The 15,856-nt window shown below is 42.0% G+C and overlaps 2 protein-coding genes across 2 annotated transcripts; both read right to left on the reverse strand.

Moving 5' to 3' along the window:
- Nucleotides 1–1,917: 1,917 nt before the first annotated feature.
- On the reverse strand, nt 1,918–3,374 carry LOC147880058 (serine/threonine-protein kinase UCNL-like). Its single transcript, XM_087371648.1, has 2 exons — nt 2,989–3,374; nt 1,918–2,855 (listed from the first exon to the last, which is right to left on the reverse strand). The coding sequence occupies exons 1-2, from the start codon at nt 3,372–3,374 to the stop codon at nt 2,006–2,008; spliced, it is 1,236 nt and encodes a 411-aa protein (XP_087227774.1). The 3' UTR covers nt 1,918–2,005.
- Nucleotides 3,375–13,291: 9,917 nt separating this feature from the next.
- LOC147880059 (uncharacterized) lies at nt 13,292–15,709 on the reverse strand. The gene is made up of 6 exons (XM_087371649.1): nt 15,528–15,709; nt 15,318–15,425; nt 15,083–15,132; nt 14,070–14,259; nt 13,766–13,928; nt 13,292–13,678 (listed from the first exon to the last, which is right to left on the reverse strand). Exons 1-6 carry the CDS (start codon nt 15,707–15,709, stop codon nt 13,292–13,294), a joined length of 1,080 nt encoding a protein of 359 aa, XP_087227775.1.
- Nucleotides 15,710–15,856: the final 147 nt, after the last annotated feature.

Below are 15,856 nucleotides of genomic sequence, written 5' to 3' on the forward strand. Positions count from 1 at the left end.
ATTATTATTGGGCTCAAGCAGTTGTTACAACAGTTTACATAATGAACAGGACTCCCACTGCAGCAATACATGGCATGATGCTAGAGGACATGTATACTGGTAGGAAACCAGATATTTCTCATTTGAAAAATTTTGGTTGCATTGCCTATGTTCATGTGCCAGATGAGTTGAGGTCCAAGTTGGATCCAAAAGCTGAGAAGTGCATCTTTATTGGTTATTCTCTATAGTAGAAAGGGTATAGATGCTATAACCCTTCTACTCATAAGTTTACAGTGAGCAGAGATGTTTTTGATGAGATGAGTAGCTGGTATAAACCAATAAATGTGATTGATGATATAGATGTACAAAATGGTAATGCTGCATAGAATTCATAGCAATAATCACAAAATATTAGCGGACCTACAGTGTCCTCTAGCAGTGGTTCACATACTTTGCCATGGATAGGCAGATTGAGATCAGGAGAATCTCCTCAAAGCAATGTAGATAGTGGTATGCCGGTATCACAAAAAGGAAAAGAGTAGGTAGATCAACCCATGTTTGATGTGAATACAGGTCACTCTTATGTGGATGGTGAATCTAAGAACAGAGCATTGATGATGAGTTGGGTATTCCTTCTATTGCTACACCTGGAGTAAGGAAGACCAGGGATGTTTTGAGAGCACCTGGAAGTGAGCCTATTTTGTGCAGGTCTACCAGAGATAGGTATCCTGTGGATAGGCTGAAATATGATGGATTTATAGGCCTTCACTATGCCTATATGGTCAAAGTGATACAAGAACCAGAACCCACTTCTTTTGAGCAAGCCATGGGAAAAGAAAAACGGGAGAAAGCCATGGATGAAGAAATGGATGCCTTGGAAGTAAATGCTACATGGGAATTGGTGCCTTTGCCTAAAGACAAGAATGCAATTGGCTGTAAGTGGGTTTATAAGGTGCAGCACAATGCAGATGGTTCTGTGAACAGATACAAGGAAAGATTAGTTGTCAAGGGCTATGCACAGACATATGGCTACATCAAAGGGATGGTCTTTACATTAGATGGATGTAAAGAATGCCTTCTTGCATGGTGATTTGCAAGAAGATGTCTTTATGGAGCAACCACTAGGTTATGTTCATGCTGTTCATCCTGAGTTTGTTTGCAGGTTGAAGAAAGCCTTGTATGGCTTGAAGCAAGCACCTAGAGCATGGTCTGACAAGATAGGATAATATCTTGCCACTATTGGCTTTCAGATTTCCAAGGCAGATTTCTCACTTTATGTGAGAAAAACTGAGAAAGGTATTATGCTGCTTGTCATTTATGTTGATGATTTGATCATCACAAGTGATAGTGATGAAGATATCCTTCATGTGAAAATGCTATTGAAGCAGAAGTTTGAGATGAAGGATTTGGGAGAGCTATATTATTTCTTGGGCATTGAGGTGATTAGATCACCAAGTGGGATACGGCTATTGCAAAGGCAATATGGATTGGACATGCTGTCCAAATATGGGATGACAGGCTGTTACCCTATTTAATTCCTTTGGAGTAGAATCTGAAGCTGAGCACAGATGCAGGTGAGCTTCTAGAAGACCCTACTATGTATAGATGTAGAGTAGGAAGTTTATATGACTATTACCAGGACAGATTTGAGCTATGTTGTTGGATTGGTAAGTCACTTTATGCAAGCTCCAAAGAAACTGCATTTGGATGCAACTAGATGCATACTCAAGTATGTGAAGTCCACATTGCAGTATGGACTATTTTATGAGGCTGGGTTCAGATACAGTTGCATGGATACACTGATGTTGATTGGGCTGGGTTTGTAAAAGAGGAGTTGTTTTTGGGAGATAATGTACACATTTTCATCGTGCAAATATCAATACAAGTTCCTCTAACATGTCAATAGGATGAAGCCTTTAGTTCGCAAGCATGGTTTGTAAAAGAGGAGTTGTTTTTGGGAGATAATGTACACATTTTCATTAGGTGTGAACCAAAACGAATGCTCTTAAGGGAGAACTTATGCTACTTAAGGTCGAGCACGTCTTCGGTTAGCCATCTCAGTGCGCTTCCTTGCAGCTCTTTCGGCATCTCGAGCGCCTTCCACTTTTACCAAATGTTCCTTCAGATCAAAATCCGTGGAGAACAAAATCTCTTCTTCAGGAATGAAGGGCGGCCTTAGCACATCCTGCAAAGCATCCCATTGTACCCCCTGGAAGTAGGCGTGCGCCTTTATTTCTTCTGATCCGGTTTTAAAGCCAAGCCTTTCTTGTGGCTGTTTTGCGAGCAGCCTGCGGATCAGATCTTGGAGGAGATTCCACGATCCACTGAATTCGATTTCCTTGTTGAGTATGTTTTTGAAGGTTTCCTTAGCGTTTGAGCCTTTGAAGGGAGTTTTTCCATACGTTACCTCGTAAAGAAGAACGCCCAGTGCCCACCAGTCTACAGCAAATGCGTGGCCTGTACCTATGATCATTTCGGGCGCAACGTATTCCTCAGTGCCGACGAAAGAATAAGATCGCTCGATCGAGGTGGACGTATCTACATCCGCCATTGGCGTCACGCGATGACTAGATGGTAGCTGTGGCTTATATAGTTTCGTCTTTCTTTTGATAGGCCTGTCTCTCTTGGGAGCGAGGCGGAGGTTTGGACTCCAAAAAGCACTCATGCAACCAACGGAAGTCGGCTTTTGCTTGGAGACCAGCTCCGTCGCTACACGATTTGGGGTTTTTGGCGGCAGTGCCACAGATAGATCGAAGTCCGTAAGCATCACATGTCCGTCAGAGGATATAAGTATGTTTTCTGGCTTCAGATCCCTGTACACAATCCCAGTCTGGTGCAGGTGTTCCAAAGCGAGCACAATCTCCGCAGCGTAGAATCTGCGGCGCATTACATACAATTAGCAAAATAGAAAAGCACAAGAGACAGAAATTGATAAGCAAGGACGAGCGAAGGAACGAAAGCTGAGTAAATAAAGAAGCACGCAAGACGATCGATCGAGTCCGCGCGTACCGGACAGCTGCCTTGGAGAAGATGTTATCGGGTTGTGAAAGTCTCAAAGAGTTCAAATCCCCACCGGAACAATAATCGAGCACGAGGAATCGGTGAAAGCCGTGCTGGAAGCAGCAGTGCAGCGTAGGGAGGAAAGGGTGGTGGAGGCGGGAGAGGAGGCGTTCCTCATTGAGGGAGCGGAGGAAGGAATCGGGGTGGGAGGTGTTGAAGGCTTTGAGGGCGAAGGGGAGGGAGGAAGGGAGGTGGAGGGAGAGGAAGACGACACCGGTGGAGCCATGGCCGAGGGGAAGCAAGGGGAGGTAGTCATGGAAGGGAGAATTGGAAGCCACAGTAGCAGGAGGAGGAGGAGAGGAAGAAGAAGGAGACGGCGACGACGAGCTGATCATGAACTAAATGACGACGAGCTGATCATCAACTATGACCGAGAACGGAATGGCTTTAACGTGCCCTTTTGCACTTAGCTTGCAACACACTCATATCATATGAGAAGCTTCCTACCTTCTTTCCCCTTTGAACCTCACCTGTGACCTCATTCATTAATCATGTCTCTTTCCGTTTTGACCTTCGGCCTTTTCCATGCAAGATGTCATTTTGCTCACCATTTTTGTTGTCGTCATCACTCATGCACCCCTGCTCCCGCGGGGGGTTGGGGTAGTAAAAGAGGGGGTGCAACCACATGTAGACCCCCGAGCATCCAAAATTGGGAGGTTTGGATCCATTAACGGTAGAAGAGAAGAGCCACCAGTGTGATTTTGGGCTACATGCATACGTCTGAACCGGTTAGTACCACCTGCAAAATTTGCACAGAGCTTTTAGAGGGTTTTGCAGGGGTGGGGTGGGGGGAGGGGGGGAAATTGCCAAAGGCTACAGGAAAGGCGTAAAGTGAGGCACTAAACTCTCTGCCAAGGCTTTGGAGAAGACTAGGCGAAAGCACATGGTCAAGTATTACAGTAGCCATTTTTTGTGTTAAGATGTGCAACTTGTTTGAGCCCTAGCTTATGAGTGACTCAATGAAATTTGACAAACTCGGTATCCAAAGTAATCTTATATGAGATCAAAGCATTTCTTTTAAAATGTGATCACTAAACCATTGTAAATGCTATTTTTGCATGTGAAGTATGTATCTTAGATTATATAGGACATTCAAATTTATCCCCAAAAACATTAATAACAGTTATGCATCTTAGATTTTGGGATTTGTTTGATTTTTCTTTCTTTTAGTGAGTTGCCATGTGTGTTTGTGTGATGGTTAACCCACTACTACACATGGATCCTATTACGACGTTTAAGTACCGACGTTTAGTATGCGCGGGGCATTAATCGTCAGTATGGAAAGCACGTTCCATAAAGCGTCGCTATATAACGAATTTAGGCAAACGTCGCTATATAGCAAAAGTCGCCTATTAAGTGTCGTTATATAGCGACACTGAGATACTATTTTATAGCGACGTTTTTCAAAGAAGTTTTTTTACTCATATAGGCCTTAAAAGTTAGTTTTTTCCAATGATAATTTTTTTAAAATTTTCATACATGTTTGATCTTTTGAGAGAATAAAAGTATGAGAGCATGTACATCAAGCCTTTGAAGCTCATATATTCATGTCCAAGTTTGAGATGAAAAAAATTAATGCATCAACTCTTTCATCTTGAACTAAGTCTAAGGCACCAAACAAGTCTATCTCTAACTCTATACCGAGTTGATCTCCTATATCGTCATCGTACTCTAGCATCGTACGTTCACCTAAAAGTACTTGATCATCTTCTTCAATAAAGTGTGGTGATTCTTGATGATCGTTGTCTTCTTCCTCAATATCGTGATCTCCATCTTCCTCCCATGTGATGTCATGATGCGCATCTTCCTCTTGGCTCATATTGTGATCTTCATCTTCTTTGCTAGATTCATCGGGATCAATTGGATCCGGCATTGGTAGTGACATCTCTATATCCACATCTCTATCTTCAAAAATTTACTTACTTCGTGGTGCAACTTGGATCACGTACCACCATCTTGGATCAGAACGATCCGGATGAAAAACCACCTATATTGAAGATGGGTGCTAAATGTCATCAATTATATATATGAAATTATGCTCAAGTACATGTATCAATGGATCTTTAAAAACGAAAGCTTCGATTAATTAAATCATTAGTATGCACCTGCTCACAGTGCTCGGGAAGAATAAAAGTATCACTTTCATCGGTCCAATGTTTGGTGGAGTATATTGTAAAGAAACTGCTACTATCTTTTCTCACTGTCGCATGGGGACCATTGTAAATAGTTCTAAACCATTTTACATCAAGAATGAAAATACCAAATCGTCTGAAATCAACTTCATAGATTTCGCGTATGGTTCCACAATAATCCAACTGTGAGGACAGAAGATTGGTATCTGAAGCACTTACTCAGCTATCTTGTGTGAAGTTAGCCATGACTCCACAATCATACGTGACTCTCTTTGAATCGATGCATTCCACGTGAAAATGTCGTCCATACAACCATAATGCACTGTACTTTTTGTACTGTAAAAGAGCATCATTAAAACAATGAAGATGCATCTATTTTATAGCGTATATTGCCACAAATAATTACTTAATTACGTCAAGAGGTAAGAAACTTACATGCATCATACATCCAGATGATAACTCTCGCTCGCGCTCGTTTATTATCTCTCCATCGCGTTCAGCTTTACGTAGAGCCAGTTGTAGCCAATCAAGTGACATGTGAGTGGGGAGAAGAGCCAGATCCCATGGATATGGTTGCGATCGCCTGTACATTACTCTGAATCTCGTTCTTGCATTTATTCTTTCTGCTTTGGCCACTTCATATCTCTCAAACCATATCTGCATCTCAGGGCTATTGAGGATACAAAACTTATTAAATTTCTCCATTCGCTCTTCGCTCATCTTTCTTTCAATCCCTTTTCCTTCGGAAACCTCGCCAATGATGCGATCATCATTCTTGTTATGCCAAGCTTGCGGCATATCGAGATCCGTGGATGCAAGAAACTCCGTGATATATACTAATGACTCTTGCACAAGACATCCCTTTGCCATGCTTGCTTTTGGTCTTGCTCTTTGTCTTACAAATCCCTTCAAAGTTTTCATAAACCACTCGAGAAAAAACATCCATCGACTATGAACGGTACCTGCAATAGCCACCTCATCAACTATGTGCACAAGCAAGTGGACTTGAGTTGTCATAATGCTCGAGGGAAAGTGCTTCTCAAGCAAGCATCTTGCAAGCATACGGCTTCGATGGATTCCACCCTAGCCTTCTGGATGCTCGATATGGAGATCTCTTTTTGAGATATCCACCTATTTTACATGTCGATGTAAGATATTTTCATAATCAGTCTATGGATTAATCAGCTTAAATTGAAGAAAATGCAATCAATGCAATTTGATAGTGAGCATACCTCACAATACCACTGATTGCAATATTCATCACCACCCAAAATGTTTCCTAGAAGGACCTTCTGTAATCCAATCTCGACTACTCCCTCGATACTCATGGTAAAAACGAACTATACTAGTTAGGAATCATTGTATTTGTCCACGACAAGTATTCCAATTCTTGAGAAGATTTGTATCCTAGACATAATATGGGAACAATTCATGGTTGTCATCATTGCGCTTGTACACCAACATAGTTGATCCTACACTTGATTTTCCTTCACAAAGGTAGCCCTATAGAAAAAAATATCTTGCACTTTAAATGGGTAGGTGTTCCTCAGTTCCGCAAGACCTTGTGCACTATCGTTTGGAAGATTTCGAATATTCGCCGTACAAAATGAGCATAGCATGTTAGCACTGATACAAATTGATCCAAACCACAACACACCAGAAAAGATATCCAAACACTAACTCACTCTTGCAGCAGGCTTGGAAAGCCACTGCTTTGAAGCTTGATTGAAACTTTCTTGGGCGATTGTCAATGCTTGGCCCCTCCCTCTGAGTCTTCTTCACTTGAGAAGGGTCCATAGGAATGCAAATAAGTCTAGTAGGTAGTGACATTTGGATCATGCAATTAGCAGTACAGGAGACGATTCAAGCTGCGAGTACAAACAATGAGCCTTCTAACAACAAGTCCATGAAGCCACAGGCTTGGGGCATTCACATAAAAAAATTTACTATACCACGTGCATTCAAAAGGAGGTGTATTTTAATCCAACTTTTTGGAAAATTTTAACAGAATTACAATAATAGGAGGGGTTTTTTAGTTTAATTTTTGAAACCATTCATTTAGTATTTTTATTGTGGGAGAAATTTTAGTTGAGGGGTTTTTTTAATACCCTTTGAGTGCACTTGATACATAGGGTTTCTTAGTAGTGCACCCCCCAAGGCCATAGGGAGCTAGATATTACTCACCAATCTTTGAACTGATAGCACATTAGATGCACCTTCCGCCCTTGCCTCTACAGATGAAACTTTATCCACACATGACTCGACTATTGGCTTCCCGAATTTTTCAAATTTTGCACACACAACGAACCTTGTGAGATGAAGCAATTTGCACTCAAACAGGAAATACATATCATGACATGTATCGCTCGAATGGATTTATTGATGCTAGAGATGTTGATAGAAGCAAAGGCAGAAAATAGATGGGATTTAATGTGGCATGTATAGAGACCAACCACGCAAGTGAGTTGCAATCACGGACGAAGTTGTTTGAGTGTAGAAATGGAAGTGAAATATCAATAGACACATAGTGTGAATGCCATAGTGCACCTTGAGTGAAATTTCCACGCCCAGTATCCATGGATTCGGCAGGGGAAGTTGTATCAACAATCTCTTCATTGCCAAAACAAGCCATCTTGTCTAGTGCCTTGCATATGTTCGCAACACAAATCGTCCTTAGTTTCAACTGTGTGACTTTGTTCTCTGCAACACATGTGCTATGCCTTTATATATACGACCGCCAAAGACGTAATTGGAAGCGGTAGATGAACCACATATTGCATTGGGTATTCCCTAAGAAAACAAGTCCTCGATTTGGTATAGACCCCCTTAAAGACAAACTTGGATAGATTCATAAGACTATGCAGATCTCTTTTTTCTGGGGAGAGGACTCCAAAATCTCCAATTTCAAATGGTCCATGCATCAAACCTAAAGAGGAAGGTCATTTGGGTGCCACTACAAGGTACAAGCCATTTTTTGATAGAAATACCGACCTTTTTTACACTAATTTTTTAAAAAAAACAGGTGCAAAGGTTCTTACTTTTTTCGCTATTAACATTGAAAAACACGCATCGCTATATAAGCGTGGGTATATAGTGACACTAGTAAAGGTTGGTATATACCAACACTGGTAAAGCATCCGTATATACCAACCCTTAACAAAACAGCCTATGTATGTTTGAATTGCGATAGAAGATGTTGCTTGCACCAAATACCATGCCCGCATCAAGAGATGACAAAGATGATGCTGACAATGGTGGGTATGGATTATGATACCATCCATGCTTGAAGTAATGATTGTATTCTCTTTTGTCGTGAGCATGGAGATTTGGCTAGTTGTTTGGAGTGTGCACTGTGGGGGGAACAATGATATAGAGATGACTTGAAGGGTGAGCAAATCCTAGTAAATGTCTTGAGACACTTTCCCATCATTACTAGAAAACAACACATGTTCCAATGCAAATCCATAGCCGAGTGGATGAATCGGCATGCTACACATCGGTCCACTAATGACACATTGAGGATTCCTACAGATTGTGCTGCTTGGACGCAGATAGACAATCAGTGTTGGCTGGACTTTGCAAGGGAGCCACACAACTTACATCTTGGTCGACATGGCCTATAGTCTTGGTCTATAACAATATCCCACCATGGCTATTAATAAAGAAGGGACCTAGACATACCAATCACATTTTGGTCAAGGGAATCTTGATGTGGACCATGCATGACTACCCAGGATATGGAGAGTGTGCAGGTATGTGGTTGTGTCTTTACATGTATAATGATACTTTTATGACTTTCTTTCTAGCGCATGTCTTACACTAACACATTCATGCATGCATGCAAGACTTGCAATAAGTGGGTACTGTTAGCCGAAAAAGAAATCAAGACAAGAGGCTAGAGGATAAGTATGGCGACACTCAAGGGCCATAGAGGAATAGGGAACGTGAGGGGAGAAGTGTTAACCTAGGTGGGGAAAAGAGACTAAGAGGGGAGGGAATGAAGAGGGAGACTATGACACAAGGGGAGAGAGAGAGGGGAAAGAAGAGCATGCATGATGGGAGGAGGAATGTAAAGATGGAGACATCAAGGGAAGAGGGCCACGCTTTATTTGAAAGGAAGGGAAGGGGGAAATCAAAGTACTAGCTAGGTGGCTTTACAAGAATGAGTGTGTCTCATCAAGGAATAGCCCCCTCCACATCCTCCTCCAAAGGACTGGTTTTCTTGAGTTTGCTGCATATTCCGATTTCTACCACGGCCTCCAGATCGGCCTCCTCTACCTCTGCCTCTACCTCTTCCAGCATTTGAGTAGAAGATAGTTTCTTTTGAAGTTTCTCCTGAAGAAGATGCACCACCATTTCTGTGCTCTTCATAAATTAGAAGAGCAAACAACTCCTCAAAACCAAGAAATTTTTCACGGATGGCAATGGATGTCCAGACCTGTGCATAATCCTTTCCTAGACCCATTCAAGGTCACAGAAACTAGATCATCATCGTCCACTGGCGACCCAATGGAAGCAAGTGCATCTGCAATTTTGTTCACCTTCATGTGGTAGTCATTGATGCTCATATTTTCTCTCTGCACATTATGCAACTCTTTCTTGAGCTGCATTTTCCTGGCTTGCGTATTTGTGCTGTACATTTTTGCCAAATTATCCCATGCCTCCTTTGGCGTACTTGCATCCTGAATATGCACAATCATAGAATCCAAAATACTGATAGAAAGCTAGTACATAACTTTTCTGGCTCTCTCATGCCATCCTTTAAATGCCTGCATTTCCTGTTGATTGGGAAGATTAGGAAGAACTGGTTCTTCTTCATTTCCTATAATGAACTCCCAATAGCCTTTCCCCATAAGGAAATTTGTCATTCTAAACTTCCATGCCTGGAAGTTGTTCTTGTCAAGATTTTCAGTGACAATCTGTGAAAGAGAATCAGACGCCATTACAGAACACTGCAAAATATTCTGTCACTGCAAAAAACACAGCTTTTGCCTCACACGGGCAGATTTGCAAAACTGACAAAAGTGGTATTTGACCACACAGTCACTTCCTAGTGATGATTTTGCATCAACAGGCAACAAGGATGATTTTGCAACTCCCAATATCTTTGCGCATAGGCATACGATGCAATTTCTGCGGCAACTTTTCACCGACCTGCAGAGCAGTGGTCGCACAACAAAAAACAGGGCCTTTTTCTAAGTGCCTGCGAAGAACTTCCGCCTTCAAAATGGGCCTCAAAATGGCCTCAAATCAGAAAAATAAAGTCACTGAGGGTTTTTTCCCCTCCCGCAGCATATACTACTCTCTCGCCACACTACGAAGGGCGTCTCAATATAAGACAGTGCACTCTTGCACTTCTAGTTGTGCTACCTGCAAAGATTTGCTCCCAAACTCAAAAAAGGAGAGCAACACTGGTCCTCTTACTAGGACACCGTGAACTTGGTTTGCTTTCTTGAGCTCCTTACCATGAACCAGGCTCTGATACCGTGTAAAGATAATGGGAGAGAGGGAAGGAGTCTCACTTGCGGCTTTCTCACATACACAATGGGGGAATAAACACAAAGGTGGAGGCTGAAAATAGTTTTCCTCTTCTTAGTTGTGAAAGCCAAAAGAACTCTAGTAGAAAGAAATAGGAGAAGTTCCCTATATGTGGGTCTCAAACCAAACTCAGCTAACTAAGGTGGCATACTAACTGAGCCACGAACTAGAATAGATAAGGATAGCTATCATCCAGCTATTATTCATGGGCGGTGTACCAACTGCATCTGCAATTAACAAGTCGGTGACATAAATGCACAACGGTCACCCTGGCATATCACGAGTGGAGCTCGATATCTCAACAATTTGATGGTGATGCATGTCCTTATGCCACTAGGAGGTGAAGGAATCTACTAGCTAAAAATGTAACAAGGTGAAGAAGGGTGAGAATTGCTCTATAAAAGAGACCTCTCTCCTCCCTCTCCATCATCTAGTTCTTCCCTTCATAGTTATGCCATCACTTGTATCTAGCTTTGCCTATCTTTTTCCTTTTCCCTAGAGCATTAGACTCTCACTTTGTACCCCTCTTCTTGCTTTTGATGTTTTGAATAAATTTCATGCTTCCTTTTCCTCATCCTTCTTCCATCTTATATCAGAATCTTTGTCTTTTTGATATCTATGTTTTGTCCCAACCGTCCCATTTAGCCAGATCAGCCCTATCCATTCACACCTTTCACATCAGTTCACATTGTGTTGAGTCAAAAGATGTTCTTCCAACAACGGCTCGCCCTTACTTTTGGGGCTAACCGATTAGCTCAAATCAATACTTCCCCTCAGCCTTTCTTATTTCCAATGCTAGAGTACAACCTCACCTTTGATGTCTATATCTTTGTTTTGATCTGATAAGATAGAGAGTGTCTCTTTAAGCTTCATCTAATGCCCAAATCTCTTCTCTCTTCTTCAATTTGTGGGTTGGGATGTGACCAAAAATCCAAACTGCTAGTTTTGTGTCACATCTTTTGGTGGAGACGCTGACTGCAAAAAATGGTAGAGCTAAACTATGCCTTTGTACTCCCTATAGTATCTTCCTTTTGCTCATCCAAAGCACCAAACAGAGACTAAACCTATAGATTGACATTCCAGGGCCTAATAAGAGATTGACACAATTCCATATGATCTCTACACAGCAGAGACAAATCCATTTCACTTTTTCCTGCAGTTCCTATGCCTGCTACTGACCAAGGACTCTCTTCATGAAGTCGCCGTGCTTCCTGCTTCACCAACATGCAAAATTCAGCCACCTACCTGGCAAAAATTCAGGTCACCCTGCTGTTTTACACTTCTTGGCTCTGTTTCAACTCTGCTTCATGATTCCTCTACCTCCCTCCTAGTCTTTTCTCACTTCTAGCACCTGTTTTCAGCAAAATCTCACTATTCACCTTACCTAACACCTAAGAGCAGCAAATTTGAGCAACTTCCCGTGATGGAATTTCTCTCCCTGCCAAGTACTTGCTATCCACAACCTCCACCCTGCAAGTCTAGCACTCTCTGCTCGAAAACCTCAGTCCAAGCTCTCTTGCAAGTTGCTCTGGTTTTGGTTCTTGCTCCCTTCACTACGAGCTCCCTCGTTCCATATCGGTAGCCACCCCTCGACCCTTTTTCATGCCCTCCACCAAGCATCAATAGACCTCCCTCGTTCACAGTTCTCCTCTTCCATCAAGTGACCCTTCGATCTCTGCCCCTTTGACGGACCTTCAGGCCTTCAATTGTGACCTTTCAACCCGAGAGCTCTCCACAGCACAGCAACAGTCCACTAGAAATAAGCACCAGCAAGGGAAGCCCACGTCCAAGGCTTTAGTCTTCCAGCAAGAGTCTGTCGGATACTGCCTCCACCTCTGGTCTTGAAACTCCCTTCTGTCTTCTTCTAGCTCACGGTTGGCCACCAAGCCACAATCCTCCTTTCCCCATTTCGCCTGAGCCCTGCTGCCCACCGCCTCATAGGTCCTTTTCGAGCTCCCTCTTCCAGAATCCCCTCTGCCACCTCTTCTTTCCTTCTTCGGTCATCCCGATTCTCTCTCAAGCTCACGATCACCTCCCCCTCAATCCTCCAGAAGCCTCCAGCTCCTTTTTTACGTAGACACCTCATGCATGCCTTTTTATTAGAGCCACATCATCACGTGAAATTCACCACTCTCCATAAAAAATGCATACACCTTCCAAGGCACATTTTGGACCTTTTGGTCACTCAATTCTCACACATATCAACATGCACCTTAAGACTTGTATGCACCCATGTACACGCTCATGAAGAGCCCCTTGGCATGGACATCAGAACATATCAAATTCTTGTAACATGCAAAAACTTGTTGACTCAGGAAAATGTTTAAAAAAAACCCTCATGACTTGACTTCATAAGACCCCGAAAACATTTCACCTGACCACACACTGGACGCCCTTGCTCTGGATGTCTAGTACAATCACATTGCTTTCCATCATCTCCCAAAAGTCTCTGTAGAAGTTTCTACCATCTGTACATGAGTGTAGAGTCCTTTTGGGAGTGTCCAGAACTCAATGCCACCACCAACTAGCTATATACATAGCTATGCACCTACCCATCAACATGCAATAAGTAAAAAACATATTTACATTTTTGTCCACAAATCTCTAGCAACCCTTTCTTCTGCTATGACATTCATGTCCAGCAGTGAGCCAAAAAGAGATGATAGATCCAAGTTTTCTTCTTCTTCACTTTGCACTGACTTCCATTGATTCTGCCACTGCTCATTATCTTCATGATCTTCTTCTTTCAGTGCTACCATCAACTGTGCAAAGTATCTCTTCAACCGGACACCATTGAATCTCTTCTTATGTTTTTTACCATCTAAATCAGTCAATTGATAAGTTCCATTTTCAAATTTCTTCTCCACTCTGTATGGACCTTCCCACTTGGTTTGAAATGCAGTATGAAATGTACTATCCAATTTTCTATTGTATATGAGAACCAAGTCTCCATCTTCGACTTCTTTTTTCTTGATTTTTACATTTTCCAATTCTTGCCTCCGCAGTTGCACTCTAGCATAATGCCCAAAAGCCAAATCCCTATCTAACTACATTACCTGCAATGCTAGTAATCTCTCCCTGTAACTGTCTACAGGCTCATATCCCTCTTCAACTAAAAATTTCAAAGCTGTTATCTCTACATCCACCAATGGCAAAATTGCTTCTTTCCCATACACCAAATGAAATGGAGAGAATTGAGTGCCATGTTTCACTGCTACCCTGTATGCCCACAAAACTCTATTCATCTCCAAATCCTAGTTTTTGGTGTGGCTCCCAGTCATCTTAGTCATCATCAATTTGAAATCCCCATTAAAATTCTCATTCAATCCATTGCACCGAGGGTAGTATGGGGTGATATACTTGTGATTTATATTTAGCTTGCTGCATAAATAATCTGTCACTTCTCCTCTGAATCCAGGACCACTATCTGAAAGTAGCTCCAAGGGAATCCCAAATCTATAGCATATGTGTTCATATATAAAATCAGCAACCCCTTTGCTATCCACTCTCTTTACTACCTTCACCTCTGCCCATTTTGATAAATACTCCACTGCAGTCAGCATACTACTGCAGTCAGCATATAACATTTCCCTCTGGCAGTTCTGGGTAGAGGATCAACTACATCTATCCCCCATCTTTTAAAAATATCATAAACCAGCATAATATTTCTTGGCTCCATTTTAAGAATTCTTTTTCCCATCCTCTGACATTCATGGCAGGATCTGCACCAATGTTGCACATCCTTCTGTATTAAAGGCCACACATAACCCTCCAGAAGTATTTTCTGCAGTGTAATCTTAAAAGCATAGTGTCATTGACAAGCTCCTTCATGACTGGATGACAGTATATAATATATTTCTTCTCTCCAGGGCACTCTTCTCAAGATTTGATTAGCTCCTCTCATGTAAATCTCATCATCAATCATCATATACTGTCTGCTCTTTCGTATGAAGTGATATTTCTGATTCTTCTTAAGCTCCCGAGGTAGATGTCCAGTAAGTAAAAAATCCACTATTTGAGCCAGGAATTCTCTCCCTCTGTACAGTGGATCTTCAAGCTTTGCTATCACTGGATCTTGGTCACTCATCTCCTGAGCCAGTTTATGTGCCATTTGATTATCCTCCCTTCGCACATGCTGGATATTCCATGCTGTAAATTGTTGAAGTAGCCTTTTTACTTTGGCTAGATACCCTCTCAACCTTGGGTTTCTTGCTTGCCAACTTCCTAGAACCTGCTCTACAACAAGTAGAGAATCTCCCTTGATCATTATCTTCTGAATCTTCAGCTTAGCAACCCCTCATATAATGTTGCATACTCCGCCTCATTATTACTTCTGGCTTCCAGATGGACTCCCTTCTTCTAAATCAGCTTGCCTTCTGAATCAGTAATCACATAGCCTCCATTAGCTTGATGTAAACTCTTCCTGTATGAGCCATCAAAATGCAAGATAGATGCTCTTGGAATGATAGCATGCTCCTCTTTATCTATCTTCTTCTCTTCTTCCTTTACCAAAATGGGACACTCTTTGATGTTAACAGATCTGCCAATGTGGCTCTGGAAGTGCTCTCCACCAGAAATGAGAAAGTATATTCTTGTAGCTCAACTAACCATTTCATCATGCTTTGAGAAAGTGTTGAATTATTAACAAGCTGAGACAATAAAGAGTAGCAAGTCAAAACCACAAATGGCTTTGAGATCAGATATGCCCTGAACTTCCTGCAAGCATACACCAAGCTTGACAAAATCAGCTCTGCCGCTATATATCTCCTCTCTGCTTTTGTTTTGACTCTGCTAGCATAATACACAGGCCTCATATACCAGGACTCCTCCCCTTTCTGCAATAAAATGGCTCCCACAGCATCAGGTCCAAATGAAGGGTTCACATAAAAGGTCTGAGAGAAATCTGGAACTTTCACACAAGCAATCTCTCCCAACACTTCCTTCACTCTATTGAACACTGCTTCACAATCCTCACTCCATTGTAGAGGTTCTTTTTTCATAGCTTGTTGCAAAGGATACAACAGCTGAGAGACTAAATGTATGAATCTTGTCATATACTTCACTTTTTGCATAAAATTCTGCAACTGTTTTGATGTAGAGGGAGCTAGAAGTAAGATAAGGGCTTTTACCTTCTGTGGATCATGCTC

Source organism: Dipteris shenzhenensis, chromosome 33, assembly GCF_047967505.1.
Source record: "Dipteris shenzhenensis isolate YYH24624 ecotype China chromosome 33, Dip_SZ_1.0, whole genome shotgun sequence".
NCBI classification, from domain to species: Eukaryota; Viridiplantae; Streptophyta; class Polypodiopsida; order Gleicheniales; family Dipteridaceae; genus Dipteris; species Dipteris shenzhenensis.

What these genes read in the sequence shown, in the direction of transcription:
- LOC147880058 (XM_087371648.1), bottom strand. Translation starts at nt 3,374, where the DNA reads ATGATCAGCTCGTCGTCGCCGTCTCCTTCTTCTTCCTCTCCTCCTCCT. An exon ending in TTCTCCAAGGCAGCTGTCCG is followed by an intron (nt 2,856 to 2,988) that starts GTACGCGCGGAC and finishes AATGCGCCGCAG; the next exon opens with ATTCTACGCTGCGGAGATTG.
- LOC147880059 (XM_087371649.1), bottom strand. Translation starts at nt 15,709, where the DNA reads ATGAAAAAAGAACCTCTACAATGGAGTGAGGATTGTGAAGCAGTGTTC. An exon ending in TGTGATTACTGATTCAGAAG is followed by an intron (nt 14,260 to 15,082) that starts GCAAGCTGATTT and finishes TGCTGACTGCAG; the next exon opens with TGGAGTATTTATCAAAATGG. An exon ending in AAGCTAAATATAAATCACAA is followed by an intron (nt 13,929 to 14,069) that starts GTATATCACCCC and finishes GTGGGCATACAG; the next exon opens with GGTAGCAGTGAAACATGGCA.